The 17,364-nt window shown below is 38.0% G+C and overlaps 2 protein-coding genes and 1 non-coding gene across 5 annotated transcripts in view; 2 read left to right on the top strand and 1 right to left on the bottom strand.

Annotated features, from left to right (window-relative positions):
- The first annotated feature begins 410 nt into the window (after nt 1–410).
- RPS3A (ribosomal protein S3A) lies at nt 411–4,286 on the top strand. Its single transcript, XM_063310211.1, has 6 exons — nt 411–569; nt 1,292–1,395; nt 2,028–2,215; nt 2,784–2,992; nt 3,746–3,855; nt 4,134–4,286. The coding sequence occupies exons 1-6, from the start codon at nt 508–510 to the stop codon at nt 4,253–4,255; spliced, it is 795 nt and encodes a 264-aa protein (XP_063166281.1). The 5' UTR covers nt 411–507; the 3' UTR covers nt 4,256–4,286.
- LOC134502481 (small nucleolar RNA SNORD73) lies at nt 3,919–3,985 on the top strand. Its single transcript, XR_010068445.1, has one exon. It is a non-coding gene; the product is annotated as a small nucleolar RNA SNORD73 (small nucleolar RNA).
- A 1,615-nt stretch (nt 4,287–5,901) lies between the features above and the next one.
- SH3D19 (SH3 domain containing 19) overlaps nt 5,902–17,364 on the bottom strand; it is an 81,984-nt gene continuing 70,521 nt past the window's right edge. For all 3 annotated transcript variants that reach the window (XM_063310206.1, XM_063310205.1, XM_063310207.1), the window contains 4 exons: nt 17,133–17,182; nt 16,670–16,856; nt 10,122–10,219; nt 5,902–9,198 (listed from right to left, as the gene is read on the bottom strand). In XM_063310206.1, coding sequence (XP_063166276.1) covers nt 9,082–9,198; nt 10,122–10,219; nt 16,670–16,856; nt 17,133–17,182 — 452 coding nt within the window. In that variant the 3' untranslated portion in view covers nt 5,902–9,081. The remainder of the gene's footprint in view (nt 9,199–10,121; nt 10,220–16,669; nt 16,857–17,132; nt 17,183–17,364) is intronic.

The following is a 17,364-nucleotide window of genomic DNA, read 5'->3' as shown; positions in this document are numbered from 1 at the left end:
TTGCTATTTTGATGACAGAGTGTATCTTCAGGGTAAATGTGTGTTTTGAGTTTGGCCATGCCTAACGTGGCAGATATACTGTAAGTTTTCTATGACAGCCATTTTATGAATATGCCATTCCATGCTAATTCCAAATACTGTATGTCCCCATTCTTAAACCTAGCAGAATCAAGTCATTATGCTTTAGCAAGATACGTCAGCCCAACCACTGAAGGGAAACACGAGTGAGGCCATACAGACTAATGCTGAACCGCGCACAGCCACGCACCATTCATATATTCAGAGTGCTTAAGAAGGACCTCCATTGGTTTAACGCTGACTGCTTCCGTCTTCCATCGATCCAGAACAATCTATAATCCCCACTAGAGGCCGCTGTGATTTCGCGCCACGACTGGGACAAGTCAGGCAGTTTCTGGAAGACGCGGAAGTCACGCTCACGTGCCCCTGCTCTCGTGTAATCTCGCGTTCTTTACGATTTCCGGCCTCTTTGGTTGCTGGTGCTGTACCATGGCGGTGGGCAAGAATAAGCGCCTCACTAAAGGAGGCAAGAAAGGCGCCAAGAAGAAAGTGTAAGTGAGGCGTGCGAGAAGCGTTGGGATGATAGCAACGCGGCTGAGTAGGACCAGCGGCCCAGGCCTATCGGATGCCTACGATGTGGATTGGATTGGAGAGGGAGGGCGGTGAAAGGAAATAGGGGCTGACATGGCCGCTTCTAGCAAAAGCCAGCGCATGGGCACTAGCAAGTCAGGAACGGGCGCAAGAGAAACTCGCGGAAATCTGCGGCGCCCGCCCTTTATCTTGTCAGTTTCTTAAAATTGAGGTCTCTCCTGCATTGGCCTGCCAGCAGCGAGACCAAAAGCCAAGGAACCTGAAATATGGATGGTACCGCATCTCTGTTTGTAACGAAAGCTAAAGTGGCTCCCTTGTACACCTTTTGGGAAAAGGTGATTGAAGCAGAGAGAGATGCTTCAGGAGTTGCAGCAAGAATAGTGTGCAGGCCTAATGTGTTTTAGGCTGGGTGTGATGCACCGTTTGTAAATATATATTCAGGAGAAATAGTTCTCATCCTCAGCTGTTTATCACCCTATTTGTGACGTCTGTGCATGTAAAATGCTAGTTTAGTAAAATTACCAGCTTTTGTGATACTAAGGCTTGATGTTTGATCCAAACCTTCCTAAAAATCAGGGGAAAGAAGGTGATATTCCAAGCTGCTCTTGGATCAAGTAGAAAATGCAGGTCTACATATACAAAAGACCATATTGACCACTTTCCTCTTTATCTTGAAAATCAGGGTTGACCCCTTCTCAAAGAAGGACTGGTATGATGTCAAGGCTCCAGCAATGTTCAATATCCGAAACATTGGAAAGACATTAGTTACCAGGACTCAGGGAACAAGTAAGTTACCATGATAAGAAATGTTGGATTTTAAGTTATACTATATTTCAGAAGTTATACTATATTTAAGTTATATCTAAGTTATATTTAATATATTTTATATAGTTAAGTTATATTTAAATCGTACTATATTTCAAAGGGTCAGGTCGACTCAACCTTCCATCCTTCCGAGGTTGGTAAAATGAGTACCCAGGTTGCTGGGGAAGGTGACGACTGGGGAAGGCAATGGCAAACCACCCCGCTATAGTCTGCCAAGAAAACGTCGCGAAAGCGCCGTTCCCCGAAAGGGTCGGACATGACTCAGTGCTTGCACAGGGGACTGTCACTTTTTTTCACATATTTCAGAAAAGCTTAATAGTTTAAATACTAAGCAAATACTGCTTTTTCTTAGTAAGAAAAAGTGAGAAGAGTGGGGGAAAGATCTGATGGGGTGCATGTGCGTGAGAGAAAAGAGAAGTTTAAAGGAAAATAAAATGTTTTGAATGTTTTGTTTTGTTTTTACACATTTTACTGTACAATCCTATGTTTATTTATTTTGAATGCAGAGGACAGTTTTGAAATACATCTTAGAAACTGATACTTAGCTCAGTGGGTAAAAGTATTTTTATGAAAAAAGTTAAATCTGTTTATAGAAATTGCATCTGATGGACTGAAAGGTCGTGTATTTGAAGTAAGCCTTGCTGACCTACAGAATGATGAAGTTGCCTTCCGCAAATTCAAGCTGATAACAGAGGATGTCCAGGGGAAAAACTGCCTGACAAACTTTCATGGCATGGATCTCACACGTGATAAAATGTGTTCAATGGTTAAGAAATGGCAGGTTAGTGATAAATTTATTTATTTATTTATTATCCCGCCTTCATTATTTTTTATAACGAAGGCATACCTAATACTCCTCCTTCCTCCTATTTTCCCAATTTTCACAATAACCACCCTGTGAGGTGGGTTGGGCTGAGAGAGGGACTGGCCCAAAGACACCCAGCCGGCTTTCATGCCTAAGGTGGGACTAGAACTCTCGGTTTCCTGGTTCTAGCCCAGCACCTTAACTGCTTGACCAAACTGGCTGTCTGGTTGTACTTAAGCTGACCAATGAATACTGGATTTTCTTTGTTGATGGAAGGCATAAGTTTCAGGTAATGATTGTTCATCAGCTATTTTCATAGGATACCACCAGATCCAGCATTTTAAAAAAGGTTTCAAAAAATCTTGCTAATTATACATTCTTGTCTCTATTTTAGCTTATAAATACTTGAATGCTTCCGAAGCATACTTTGCAAGAATTCCTCTGAACGTGGTTATCTTATTATAAATGCTTTATTAGTAAGCAATCTCATCCAAACATAGTAATTTGACATGCTAAAAAAACTAACCCTCTTACAATTTTACAGACAATGATTGAAGCCCACGTTGATGTCAAAACTACAGATGGATACCTTCTACGTCTTTTCTGTGTTGGCTTCACTAAGAAACGAACTAACCAGATTCGCAAGACTTCCTATGCCCAGCACCAGCAAGTCCGCCAAATCCGCAAGAAAATGGTGGAAATCATGACACGTGAAGTACAAACAAATGACCTGAAAGAAGTTGTCAATAAGCTGTAGGTTGAATTTTGTATCTATGTTTAGGAAGACAGTCTCCAATGGCATGCTGCTTTAAGTAGAATTTATTTATAATAATCTACTTTTTGGATTTGCTATTAATGGCGTTTAATGTTAATGAAAAAAAATTCAAGTTCTATAACAATTTAGGTAATCGGTGTTTCTTTTAAAGGACTGCGTATTAGAATTTATATTTATAGAGATTATTCATGGGATTAAATTTGGGTGGAATTTAGTGGGTCTTCTCTAAGGCATTGGTTTAGTGAAATAGCTGGATTGACTGGTTCTAATTCCACAACATTCTAAGCCAAAACCAAATAAATTACCTCATGGCTTAGTATGATGTGCAGATTCTTTTATTTTGTGGTATTTTATTTTATTTTATTCCATCTTGGAATTATGCTGGGTCAATCCATAAACTGGTTTGTTTTGCTTCTTAGTGTGTTGTGTGAGCATAGCTGTATTTATTCAAATGTTATACAACAATTCATGTTGTATAAACCCACTCATTGACACTTTAATGTCACATTTATTTCAGATGATAAATTGAAGTTTCTTTGTGAATGCAAAGGATTAGGTTCCAGTTTATGATGGGATTATTTTATTTTCTATATCCTACAGCTTTACGAAGTAAGAAATGTTAGTATATATTTGCTTTGATCCATGCCCCAGGCACTAGTAATTCTGCTGGTTTCTGTCTAGCTTTCTAGTTTGGAGACTTCAAAATGAATTTTTTTTTCTTGTGATTCTAGGATTCCAGACAGCATTGGTAAAGACATAGAAAAAGCATGTCAGTCAATCTACCCACTTCACGATGTCTATGTTCGTAAAGTCAAGATGCTCAAGAAGCCCAAGTTTGAATGTAAGCTTTTGTGTTGTCATTGAAAACACGACGTTAGCATTGACTATATTTATTTGAAGTGGGAATGAATGATGACACTTTGTTTCGGTCCCAGATGAAAAAATGATTACCTTTTCCAAATGCTGACATTCCCACAAAATACAAGAATATTTACTGGTTTTTGTAAGATGTCTAATGGATAGCCAATATTTTAATAGCAAATACAGCATCATTCCTTAAAAGTATAAAATCTTAGCATGGGATTGTGTATATTAATTTATGTTCTTGATTATTTGTAGTGGGCAAATTGATGGAACTGCATGGTGAAGGTGGTGGTGCTGGAAAGCCATCTGGTGATGAAACGGGTGCCAAAGTAGAACGAGCTGATGGATATGAGCCCCCTGTGCAAGAATCTGTCTAAATCAGATACAAAATAAAAGACTTAACATAAACAGTGGTAATGTGCTTTTATATGGAACGTTTGCTCGTATTTTACATTCATGCTGTGATTTGCTAAGATATTTTGACTTGCAGTTGATATGATGAAACAGAATTGGGGAAGATGTTCATCTTATTTCATGGAAGTGTTGCAGTTTCTGGAAACTTCTGGGTAATGGTACTATCTGAACAATAAAGTTCAGTAACGTTGTGGAAAGCATACATTCAAGCTACTTCGGATTGTTTTCATGCTTCATTGTTTTCTAAATATCCAGGTAATAGTGCACCAAAGCTACAGTATTTTTAAAGGTGATCCACATAAAATGTATTACGACTTTTGGGTACTAGTGCATGTGTAATTGTGATAAGGCTATTTCTAGTCTTGTAAAAAGTTGTAGCTAATGTATTCAGCTGTAACAGTAATGAAAAAAAAATGCTTCAAATTGTAAAACTGATCCTTCATGGGCAGTGTAACTCTAATCTAAAATAGACTAATCAATAGGTTACACATTTTTCTTTTTAGTGGAAGCCCCTCCCTCCCCAACTTAAATGAAGGTTTAAATAAATCCTAATGTTAAAGGCATCAGGCCAGAGTCTAGGAGATCATGAGTTCTAGTTCCGCCTTAGGCACCAAGCCAGCTGGGTGACCTTGGGCCAGTCTCACTCTCAGCCCTAGGAAGGAGGCAATGGCAAACCAGTTCTGAAAATCTTGCCAAGAAAACTGCAGGGAACTGTCCAGGCAGTGGGTAGGAAACAAAAAAGCACACACAAAAAAAGTTAAAATATTTGGTAAAGACATGTCTGTTGAATGTAGTAGACTAAGATGGTGGAAGATTGAGTTCCTAAAAATCCATGTGAAGTACATTCTGTGACCAGATTCTACTCAAGACACTTCTTCAAAGTCATCTCATTCCTTTCCCCGGTGCAGAAGTTCATGGCCCTTCATGTATCTTGGCATATGGTTTTAGATGTTTTATCATTGCAGCATTGTGTTACAGATCTAGCTTGTAACTAATAGGTTCTAAAACATGTTTTCAGGCCAGATTATTTTTAAACCTAAAATGGTAAGCCAATTTCAGCTGGTTTATTTTAAATTATATTCAAATAATGCCTTTAGCCTCATTTATAGAGATGAGAAATTGAGAATTTCAATTTCACATTGATAGCTTTTTAAATCATGACCCTAATGTTTGCTGTATTTAAATTTTGCCTTTTCTCCAAGAGTTCAATAAATACTTAACTGGGAATATCCTCCCAACAGCCCTGTGAGGTATGTTGGGCTGACAGAGGCAATGGATCCAAAGTCAACCACTGAGCTTTGTAGTCAAGTGGAGAAAGAGGCTTGAATGTTGGTCTCCTTAAGCAATACACTAGCAATACTGTGCTTAATCAGGACTTTGTGCTAATCTGTGCCATTAATCTGTCACCTACTTGTTCTATGAGTTCTGGGCCTTGATGCCCAATCACTTGAAGCTTTAGAGGATGTGTAAAATCTTAATGCACTAAATCATATGGAAGAGAAATTCCTTTAATTGTAGCTTTTTAAAACTGCATTTATGATAAATTTCATTACATTTTGCTGTTATTTGGGACAAATATTTATTGATGCCATAAAGCTGAGAAACAACAAAGTTTCCTGAAGCAAAAGTATTTATTTTGTATACATCTGTGTAATCTCTGAAGAAAATTCATTAAATTGATCTGGAGATTAAATAGCTGCTATAATAACCTGGTTTACATTTATAAATACATTATGTATTTATACATTCAGCTAATTGCTGTACTTCTGTTGTATTTGAGAGTCTTGATCTTTAGCATGTGATCTTTAGATCTAAGATCTTTGTGATCTTACAGCATATGATCATACTTTAAAACTTCATTCTAGAAACCGGTAACAGTTTCTTAAATGGGAATGTCATTAGCATTTCTCAACTTAACACTATTAACACTGTATTAAAAGCCTTTATATGGCACTCTTCAAGTGAAGTAGCTGTATTTGGCAATCTGAATACATAGATAACAAAGCTTGCTCAGTTGGATGCTTGCTTGCTTTAAACAATGATATAAAAGTAGCCACATTTACTACTAATGTAGAAAATAGTAATTAGTGCATTTCCATTAGTAACACCAAACAACAACCAATTCTCAGTTACTTGAGAATGAATATGGGAAAATACAAAATCTGAAAATATATGAGTTATGAAAAGTTTAAAAAGCCATCATTTTTAACAAACATTGCAGTCTGGTAGATAGTGGTTTCCAGTGACCTTCACAAGCCTAAATAATCCAGTCAACATATATAGAAAATATGATCCATCATTCTTAAAAAAAAAAAAAATAGCAAAACGTATGAGATAGCAACAAGGGTTGCTTTGTGAGGGGTGGGTTCTGCTTCACTAACCAACTTCACACTACTTGATGATAACACTATGTTCATGTAATTTAGCTCCTATATCTCCTTACTGGAAAGCTGAATTTTGATTATGTATTTATTTTTTTTATCGTGTAGCTATTTTATTCTTAAAGAATGACCAAAACCTAGGGAAGAAGAAAAACTTTCAAATAAAATTACCTAACAGGTGTATATTTTCTTGCAGTTTTTAAACAGAAATCTTGATTAATATTAGATATCGAATAGTCTCATTTGTAAGTGCCAAAACAAGCCACTGAGAACAGGAAGCATGCATGACGAAAAATTAAAATAGGAAATTACCATTTTATGAATAAGCAACACACTGATTGAATCAAAAGCAAAATGTTGCTTAAGATTTTTCATTGCTTTTGTCCTCTAATGTAAAGATAATTCAATTCACACAATATGCTAAACCTCAAACCAAAGTGTAGTTCGGTTTAAAGTCTGGCCTTAATTAAGAGCATGGGTGAAATTGTGGTCAAAGCACTCCTTGCAAACCACAACTGCAGTAGGTTAGCTGATCACAATGATGGCCTGGCTTCTGAATCCACGAGATTATGTATTTTGTGGCTTAGCTAGCTAGCTATTCTGGAAAATGAGGGTGTAAGAGCTCTGCAAAGGGAACCTGCTCCTGCTTGCTTTTTCCCCCCCAACTATCAAAAGGGCTTTTTTTTTTAAGGAAAAACAGGGCAATGTGAAAGAACTTTCATTATTTATCTAGTTAAATTTATTCTTGCTAGCTGTGCCTGTAAATGTGCATCCCTTACACATAAAAGTAATTTTCCAACAATTATAGGCAAGGCTGTGACTATGTGCTTAACTACCTTTTTTTTCCCCTCCCAAAAGCCACAGAGTGAAAAGGAGAAATGTAATATTGATACTAGAGCAGGAGAGAATGGATTATGGACCCATTTTTTACTTATTTAAGTCTTGAGAGATAGGAGGAACTATGTTTTAGGTACATTAAGCCTATCAGAGTTTATAAAACATTTAATATTAATATCTGGTAAAACTGACCAGAAATCACAATTTTTAAGAATGAAATCTTGGGTAACTATAGGGCAGAAATGGGACTTGTAAGTTTAATTTTAAGTTGCATTTTTTAACGTTCAAATGACATAAAGTTGGAGATTGAGGAGATAGAGGTTAAAGGACAACACAGGCTGTAGTACAAATTTATAGTAATAACTACTTTTGTAAGGGTAGTCTTGGTAGCAAGGCCTGTGAAACATATTCTTCCATCACTTAGCACTGCTAGTTTTCTGAACATCCTTAATTCCTGAAAACAGATTCAACAAGAATAAGGCAATGGGTAGCATCACCCAATTTAAAAGATCCAAAATGATATTAGATAATAAAGGATCCAAGAAGAACGATGAATCTTCGAAGAACCACTCTAGATATAAGTTAAGATTATGATAGAGCAGAACCCACTGGCTGCAGAAAGTAAGGAATCTCTATAGCTGCAAGTTTGTTTGCTGGAAGTAATAAGAAAAGTTACTTGTCATAAAATATATACAATTTTTATACTTTAGGGCTGATTAAACATATACATGTGCATGTGGAGATAGTTCAGAACAGCTTCTGAAGCAGCAGTATGAGACTTGGAAAAAGACGTGGATACTTTTAACCAAAGCAGACATTTTGTACCTGCTGTACACTGCAATGGATCTCATTCAATAGGGCTGTTTTGCACAGCCCTATTGTACAGTACGTATCTTGCACATGTCCATTAAAAAGGGTCAGGCAGCAAATGCTGGGAATCAACACTGTTTGAAAGATCCTGGAGAGCCATTAGTAGCTAGGATAGAAACCTGGACTAAACAGACTAATGTCTGTCCTAGTGTAAGGCACTTTAATTCATAGAATCCAGTCATTTCAGGATACTTCAGTCCAGGCTAAAAGTAACTGATGCATTCATAAGCAATTTAACTTAATTGGTTTAAGTAAAGAAAAAAAGCCCAGACTTTTTACCATGATGACCTTATTTATATATCAGGAATTATTGCTTTTGTGTAGCAAAACTGTTGGAAGTTTTGAAAACATGACTTGCCAACTGTAGTGTGGGATTTGTTTTGTAAATAAGAAGCTACTTAAGCCGTGTTTAAGAATTCACTGGACTTTAGAGAAAATATAAAATGATTAAAACGTGCCTAGTTTAAATAATAAGGCTTTGTATTCTTTTTGTTTTAAAAAAATGTGTGGGTCTCAGTTTCAACTAAAAACAAAATATTGTACAGTTTAGTATACATTTTACAAAAATAGTGCAAAAGTGCATTCGATAGTCTAGATCAAATGATTATGATCATAATCTCTCTGCTGCCCAGAATATAACATTCTTCTCTTCAGGTGAAGTATTCACTTGTAAAAGCAATGCTCCAGAACTGGATTTCACCTTAGGAGAGATGTAGAATTTGCACAAAATTCTTTGGAAATATTCCAGATTTGCCTTGTAATTCTCCACTCATCCATTCTTCATCTACAGATTCTAGCTCTGTTATGATATCACCAACCTGTTGAAACAGAAATTAAAACCAACATTATTTGTTTTTCATTATATCCTTCACACATGCCAAGTACTCTGAAAAACTGTAGACTCTTTCTTCTCCCTACTGGTATTTTGCTCATTTTTTTTAGTTCTGTATCAGACCAAAAAAAACTGGTAAGAAAACACAGCTTTATACTAGGTAAACAAAATGTTTTAATACGGCACTAAAAAGATTTCAAAATATGCCCCAATGCAATTCTTTAGGAAAAGTGTTTCAAAGTTGGGACAATTAGAGGCTTTGCAATTAGATAATTCCTATCTAATAAGAAAGACAATTGGAGTAGACTCTTAGCAAAAAAATTAAGTTGCTAAGTTTCATTGAAGTATTTTACATGGGTTATGGTAACAGTTATTGTAGAACGTCAGTCCAGCTTTCAGTTGTATTCAGTTCATTACAGGAACAGAGGAAGCTGTTTTCTGGCTGGTTCACACATCATACTAAATCAAGATAACCTTAAGCCCAACAGTTGGTTTGTTTCTAAGTTGTTTGTTCTAACTCTTCTACTTTCAAACAGGAATTTTTGCAAAAAAAAAATCCTGAAATTTGAGATTCTGAGATTTGAAGATTGGAATTTGCATGCAACTATTCACTCTAAACTATGGGCCTTTTCCACTTGCTGGTATTAATTTAGATCAATCTGAATGTTTGAGACACAAACTTTATTATTCATGAATCCAGTAAGATTATCTATCTAGGCATAATACTTCAGAAGCAGCTTTATATCAACCTGAAATAAATACTATTTTGGAATAAATTCCCTAAATTTTATGTTGCAGAAGAAATGCAGGACAGTATTTTTCACAATGATACAATATAACTTTTGTATCACTGCAGTATAGTATAAACAGAATTGTGTATTTAAATAAATTTAAATTGTGTATGCTTACTTTGAAAGAAAGTTCATCAGTGTTCTCTGCATGAAAATCATACAAGGCCTTAGCTTTCAGTCTCTTCACTCCCTGAGGTTGTGATGATTGTGTTCCACCTGTAAAATATATGGTCCAATTAAATTGCTATCTTGGGATAACGTAAGAAAATATTTTTTTCTATCTGTATTTTAATCTGTTTTGATATTAACTGAGTGAAGGGAATGAAGAACACAACTCTTATTCGTGATAGACACACACACACACACACAAACACAGATATTGAAAGTTCAACATGCCTTTTTCCTTTAAAACACCTACCTCCATTTTTTAAAAAACAAAACTTGGTGTTTTACTAAACATCAAATATGAATAAAAGTATTTTTTCCCTTCATTTTCCAAAGGGAAATAAAACCATGTTCTAGCCAGAAAGGTGATGCTATGGCGGTGCTGGCTGAGAGCGTGGAGGCTGTGAGGGTCTGGATAGGGAGGAACTGGCTTCGACTCAACCCTGGCAAGATAGAGTGGCTCTGGGTGTTTGGCTCCCCAGGCCCAGGTGACATTTCATCTTTGACTTTGGATGGGGTGGCACTCCCCCAGACTGAGCTGGTATGCAACTTGGGGGTCCTCCTAGACTCATGGCTCCTTCTCAAGGAGCAGGTGGCAGCTATGGCTGGGGGAGCCTTTGCACGGATTTGTTTGGTGTGCCAGTTGCGCCCCTTCCTGGACTGGGAGGCCTTGCTCACCGTCACCCATGTGTTGGTAACCTCCTGTTTGGATTACTGCAATGTGCTCTACATGAGGCTGCCCTTGAAGACCACCCGAAAGCTACAACTGGTCCAGAATGCAGCGGTGCGCAGTGATGGGTGCTCCTAGGTTTACCCAAATTATACCTCTGTTGCACGAGCTGCACTGGCTCCTGATTTCCTTCCAGGTGAAATTCAGGGTGCTGGTTATTACCTTTAAAGCCCTATATGGCACAGGGCCAAGTTATCTGCAGAACCACCTTTCCCTAAGGACATCTACCATCCTACCAGATTAGAAGGGTGGACATGCTTCTTTTAAACATTGCCATCTTATGGGATCTAGGAAGCATGCCTTTTCCATGGCAACCCCTGCTCTATGGAACACCCTTCCCCCTGAAATTTGGCAAGCCACCCATCCCCACCTTCTGAAAAGCACTTAAGATCTGGCTTTTCCTCCAAGCGCTGGGATAGTGTGAGACCGATGAGAGTTTTTGTGGTGGACTGCTTGTTAAAGTTTATTATGGTGCCAGGTTTTTATTATTTGTGGTTTTAACAGATATATGTATATATTAATTGTACAATGATGCTGTTTTAACTGTTGGTTGGGGGCCACCCAGACTTCAGTATAACATGGGCAGCTATATAGAAGTTTTAAATAAATAAACAAACAAACAAAGGACAAAGGACAAAAGCAAGCACTGGTTACTTTTTCATGTCATAAATCTTCATTTCTTACTTTGGTAATTAACAAAGAAAGTTGCCTCAGAATAATACCAAATTACTTTTGGAATCTAATTGACACCTTAAACCGTTCCAGCTTTCACCACCAGGGTATGCTCATGATCAGGGTACAATGTACACTAGCCATACCACCAGAAGGCAGTAAATGTGCTATTAAACCATTACAGTACATTCTATGTAATTTATGAGGGCAGACTGTGAAATGGCAGAGAAAGCATTTATTACTGATTTTTATCAAGTCCTATGTTGTGTTGTGCTACCAGTCAAAGAAATTTAGACAAACTATAAAGCTCAAAACATTACCACAGTATGCGGGTGATCTTTTGCAAGTATGGACAGTGAGAGAGGCATATGCTACTTGTACCACAGCCAGAGAAAGTGGAACCACAAATTCAGGCCAAGAAAATGATTTGGAAAAAGACTCTTTACTGGATATACAAAAGAAACTGGCTGAAATTTTAAAAAGTAAAGGGGAAATACAAATGACAAACCAAGAGAATGGCCTGGAAAATGTTTTCTTATTGGATCTACAAAAGAGGCTTGTTAAAACCTTGAAGAAGTCTGTGCAATGGGATAAAGAAGAATTGAAGAGAAATCAAATCCTATGACAATTTGAATTAATTAAAGATTAAGACTGTTAGAAGTAAAAGGAAGGTTTATTTGAACTTATATAAAGGTTTATTTGATCAAGGTTAAAATAAGACTTTTTTTGTTTTGCAAAACTCTGGCAAACCTTTATGGACTTTTTGCTGACACCAGGACTGAAAAGTTTATGTTTTATGGATTTGCTTATAGATGGGATATGGGGTGAAGAGATATGTTTGTAACCTTATAGGGGGTGAAAAATTACTAAATTTGTCTATACTTGTCATGATGAAGGTTGGAAATCACTTCTTAATATATATTTTTTTCTTTATCATATTCTTTCTTTTCTCTTTTCTCTTTTTCTTTTATCTTGCACTTTTTATTCTTTATTTCTATTGTCCTTTTAGAGTTTAGTTTGTATTAGTTTTTATTATTGTAATCAAAAACTTCAATAAAAATTATATTTAAAAACGGTCTAGAGGTTAAGGCACCAGGCTAGAAACCAGGAGATTGAGAGTTCTAGTCCCGCCTTAGGCACTGAAGCTGGCTGGGTGACCTTGGGCCAATCACTCTCTCTCAGCCCAACTCACCTCACAGGGTTGTTGTTGTGGGGAAAATAGAAGGAGGAAGGAGTAATAGGTATGTTCCCTGCCTTGACTTATTTATAAAAATAATAAAGGTGAAATAGAAAATAAATAAATAAACAAACAAATAATAAAGCAAATGAATAAATAAAAAAATAAATAATGAAATCTAGTAATCTCCAACCCGGTCAATCCCTGAAACTGAAGGGATTCACTACATGTTAAGATTTAACAGGCAACACCTCTATATTTTAAGTGACTAACAGCTATCAGAATGGTTTGCACAGACAGTGTGGCCATTTTATACTCTATGGAATTCATTTCCTTATTCATTCATTCACTCATTAACTCATTCATATGAATCAATGTACAGCCAAAACTCTTAGATGATATATATTAATACTATTCAGTTTACCATCAGTTTTGTTGTTTATTCGTTTAGTCGCTTCCGACTCTTCGTGACTTCATGGACCAGCCCACGCCAGAGCTTCCTGTCGGTCGTCAACACCCCCAGCTCCCCCAGGGACGAGTCCGTCACCTCTAGAATATCATCCATCCATCTTGCCCTTGGTCGGCCCCTCTTCCTTTTGCCTTCCACTCTCCCTAGCACCAGCATCTTCTCCAGGGTGTCCTGTCTTCTCATTATGTGGCCAAAGTATTTCAGTTTTGCCTTTAATATCATTCCCTCAAGTGAGCAGTCTGGCTTTATTTCCTGGAGGATGGACTGGTTGGATCTTCTTGCAGTCCAAGGCACTCTCAGAATTTTCCTCCAACACCACAGTTCAAAAGCATCGATCTTCCTTCGCTCAGCCTTCCTTATGGTCCAGCTCTCGCAGCCATATGTTACTACAGGGAACACCATTGCTTTAACTATGCGGGCCTTTGTTGTCAGTGTGATGTCTCTGCTCTTAACTATTTTATCGAGATTTGTCATTGCTCTTCTTCCAAGGGTTAAGCGTCTTCTGATTTCCTGACTGCAGTCAGCATCTGCAGTAATCTTTGCACCTAGGAATACAAAGTCTTTCACTGCTTCTACATTTTCTCCCTCTATTTGCCAGTTATCAATCAAGCTGGTTGCCATAATCTTGGTTTTTTTGAGGTTTAGCTGCAAACCAGCTTTTGCACTTTCTTCTTTCACCTTCATCATAAGGCTCCTCAGTTCCTCTTCACTTTCAGCCATCAAAGTGGTATCATCTGCATATCTGGGATTGTTAATGTTTCTTCCAGAGATTTTAACTCCAGCCTTGGATTCCTCAAGCCCAGCTTGTCGCATGATGTGTTCTGCATACAAGTTGAATAGGTAGGGTGAGAGTATACAGCCCTGCCGTACTCCTTTCCCAATCTTAAACCAGTCTGTTGTTCCGTGGTCTGTTCTTACTGTTGCTACTTGGTCGTTATACAGATTCTTCAGGAGGCAGACAAGATGACTTGGTATCCCCATACCACTAAGAACTTGCCACAATTTGTTATGGTCCACACAGTCAAAGGCTTTAGAATAGTCAATAAAACAGAAATAGATGTTTTTCTGAAACTCCCTGGCTTTTTCCATTATCCAGCGGATATTGGCAATTTGGTCTCTAGTTCCTCTGCCTTTTCTAAACCCAGCTTGTACATCTGGCAATTCTCGCTCCATGAATTGCTGAAGTCTACCTTGCAGGATCTTGAGCATTACCTTACTGGCATGTGAAATGAGTGCCACTGTTCGATAGTTTGAACATTCTTTAGTGTTTCCCTTTTTTGGTATGGGGATATAAGTGGATTTTTTCCAGTCTGATGGCCATTCTTGTGTTTTCCAAATTTGCTGGCATATAGCATGCATTACCTTGACAGCATCATCTTGCAAGATTTTGAACAGTTCAGCTGGGATGCCGTCGTCTCCTGTTGCCTTGTTATTAGCAATGCTTCTTAAGGCCCACTCAACCTCACTCTTCAGGATGTCTGGCTCTAGCTCACCGACCACACTGTCAAAGCTATCCCCGATATTGTTATCCTTCCTATACAGGTCTTCTGTATATTCTTGCCACCTTTTCTTGATCTCTTCTTCTTCTTTTAGGTCCTTGCCATCTTTGTTTTTGATCATACCCATTTTTGCCTGGAATTTACCTCCAATGTTTCTAATTTTCTGGAAGAGGTCTCTTGTCCTTCCTATTCTATTGTCTTCTTCCACTTCCGCGCATTGCTTGTTTAAAAATAATTCCTTATCTCTTCTGGCTAACCTCTGGAATTTTGCATTTAATTGGGCATATCTCCCCCTATCACTGTTGCCTTTTGCTTTCCTTCTTTCTTGGGCTACTTCTAGTGTCTCAGCAGACAGCCATTTTGCCTTCTTGGTTTTGTCTTTCTTTCGGATGTATTTTGTTGCCGCCTCCTGAACAATGCTGCGAACTTCTGTCCATAGTTCTTCCGGGACCCTATCTACTAAGTCCAGTCCCTTAAATCTATTCTTCACCTCCACTGCATATTCCTTAGGAATATTAGTGAGCTCATATCTAGCTGATCTGTGGGTCTTCCCTAATCTCTTTAGTCTGATCCTAAATTGTGCAAGAAGAAGTTCGTGATCTGAACTACAGTCAGCTCCAGGCCTTGTTTTTACCGACTGTACAGATGTCCGCCACCTTTGGCTGCAAAGGATGTAATCAATCTGATTTCGGTGTTGTCCATCTGGTGAAGTCCATGTATAAAGTCGTCTCTTAGGTTGTTGGAAGAGAGTGTTTGTTATGCAGAGTGAATTGTCTTGGCAAAATTCTATCAGCCTGTGTCCTGCTTCGTTTTGTTCTCCCAGGCCATACTTACCTGTAGTTCCAGGTGTCATTTGACTCCCCACCTTAGCATTCCAGTCTCCTGTGATGAAAATAACATCTCTTTTAGGCGTGTTGTCCAGTAGGTGCTGCAGATCCTCATAGAACTGCTCTACTTCAGCTTCTTCAGCATTTGTGGTTGGGGCGTATATTTGGATCACTGTGATGTTAGATGGCTTGCCCTGAATTCGAATTGAGATCATTCTATCGTTTTTTGGGTTGTATCCAAGCACTGCTTTAGCCACTTTACTATTAATTATGAAGGCTACTCCATTTCTTCTGTGGTCCTCTTGTCCGCAGTAGTAGATCTGGTGGTCATTTGATGTGAAGTGGCCCATTCCAGTCCATTTCAGTTCACTGATGCCCAGAATGTCTATCTTTAATCTTGACATCTCACCAATAACCACATCCAATTTGCCCTGGCTCATAGATCTTACATTCCAGGTTCCGATGGTGTGTTGATCCTTAGAACATCGGATTCGCCGTTCACCACCAGCACCGTCGGCCGCTAGTCGTCCTTTCGGCTTTGAGCTAGCTGCGTCATCACGTCTGGGGCTAGTTGAGCTCATCCTCTGTTCCTCCCCAGTAGCATTTTGACCATCTTCCGACCTGGGGGTCTCATCTTCCGATGGTATACCGACATATCTCTGGTTGTACTGATCCATTTAGTTTTCACGGCAAGAATACTGAGGTGGGTTGCCATTACCTTCCCCAGGGATCACATTTAGTCTGACCTCTCTGTCATGACCTTCCCGTCTTGGGTGGCCCTTCACGGTTTAGCTCATGGCATCACTGAGGTGCTCAAGCTCCAGCACCACGACAAGGTAACAATCCTTAGTATACCATTAACTAACCCCACAGACTATTGGGAGACCTATTTTTGTTCCTATCATCAAAATAAGCACAGGAGTACAGGCCTAGACACTAAAAAAGGAATGTTTTAAAAATTTCATTCACACAGATCATATCACCATGTATCTTCCTCAGTGCTCCAAGCATGTTAGTTAGTTGTACTACAAACATGTTTTTCTTTCTTTGTATCTGAGCTTGGTATACTATCTTTATAGTTTGTACAACAGGATCAAAGCACTTGCATTTTTCTTTCAGCACTGTACCTGAACAAACATGAACAAACACAGCTGGGAAAATGCCTTCCTTTCCATTTAACCTCCCTCTGTACCACTCTGAATCCAAATGTTCTAATATCAAAATATGATCTCCTTTTTGAAATGGTAAGTCCTCCTGTGTTTCTGCTGTAAAATCATGAAGAGCATCACACCACTGTCCAGCTTGTCCTTCCAGCTGTGAAAACAAAGAAAACTTATATCTGTGAGATACTTTCTAGTGTTATTGAGAAAACAACCCTGGCTGCCTGTACAATGAATTCTATACACATCATTTAATAAGCTTAAAACAGATCAATTACTTTAACTTTAAGAAAAGCTCTTTGCCCTGCAATTCACAAAGGAGGTTAGTGAATCTTTTGGTTTCTTATAATGTATATATTAGTACATTTATAAAATACATTTGAATAACAGATTGTGTCAGGTTGATTACTTGCTATAATAAATACATTACCTGTGTCATTGGTCCTGAGTTTTTATTCCTCAGTTGGAAGCCACCATCACCTATTTATAAAAAGATAACAAATATAGAGAGTAATTTTTTTAAATGCTGTACAGAGTTTAAATATAATCTCTGCCTGTAATATTCATAATATAATACATACAGAGAAAAACAATTCCAAGAAACAATTGTTGAAAGTCCAAGACAGAATGGCTGGATTCATTTATCACACTAACCAATAATT

This window comes from Candoia aspera, chromosome 8, assembly GCF_035149785.1.
Source record: "Candoia aspera isolate rCanAsp1 chromosome 8, rCanAsp1.hap2, whole genome shotgun sequence".
In the NCBI taxonomy this organism is placed as follows: Eukaryota; Metazoa; Chordata; class Lepidosauria; order Squamata; family Boidae; genus Candoia; species Candoia aspera.
The sequence above is the reverse complement of the archived record's forward strand: the minus strand, read 5'-3'. Positions and strand labels throughout refer to the sequence as shown.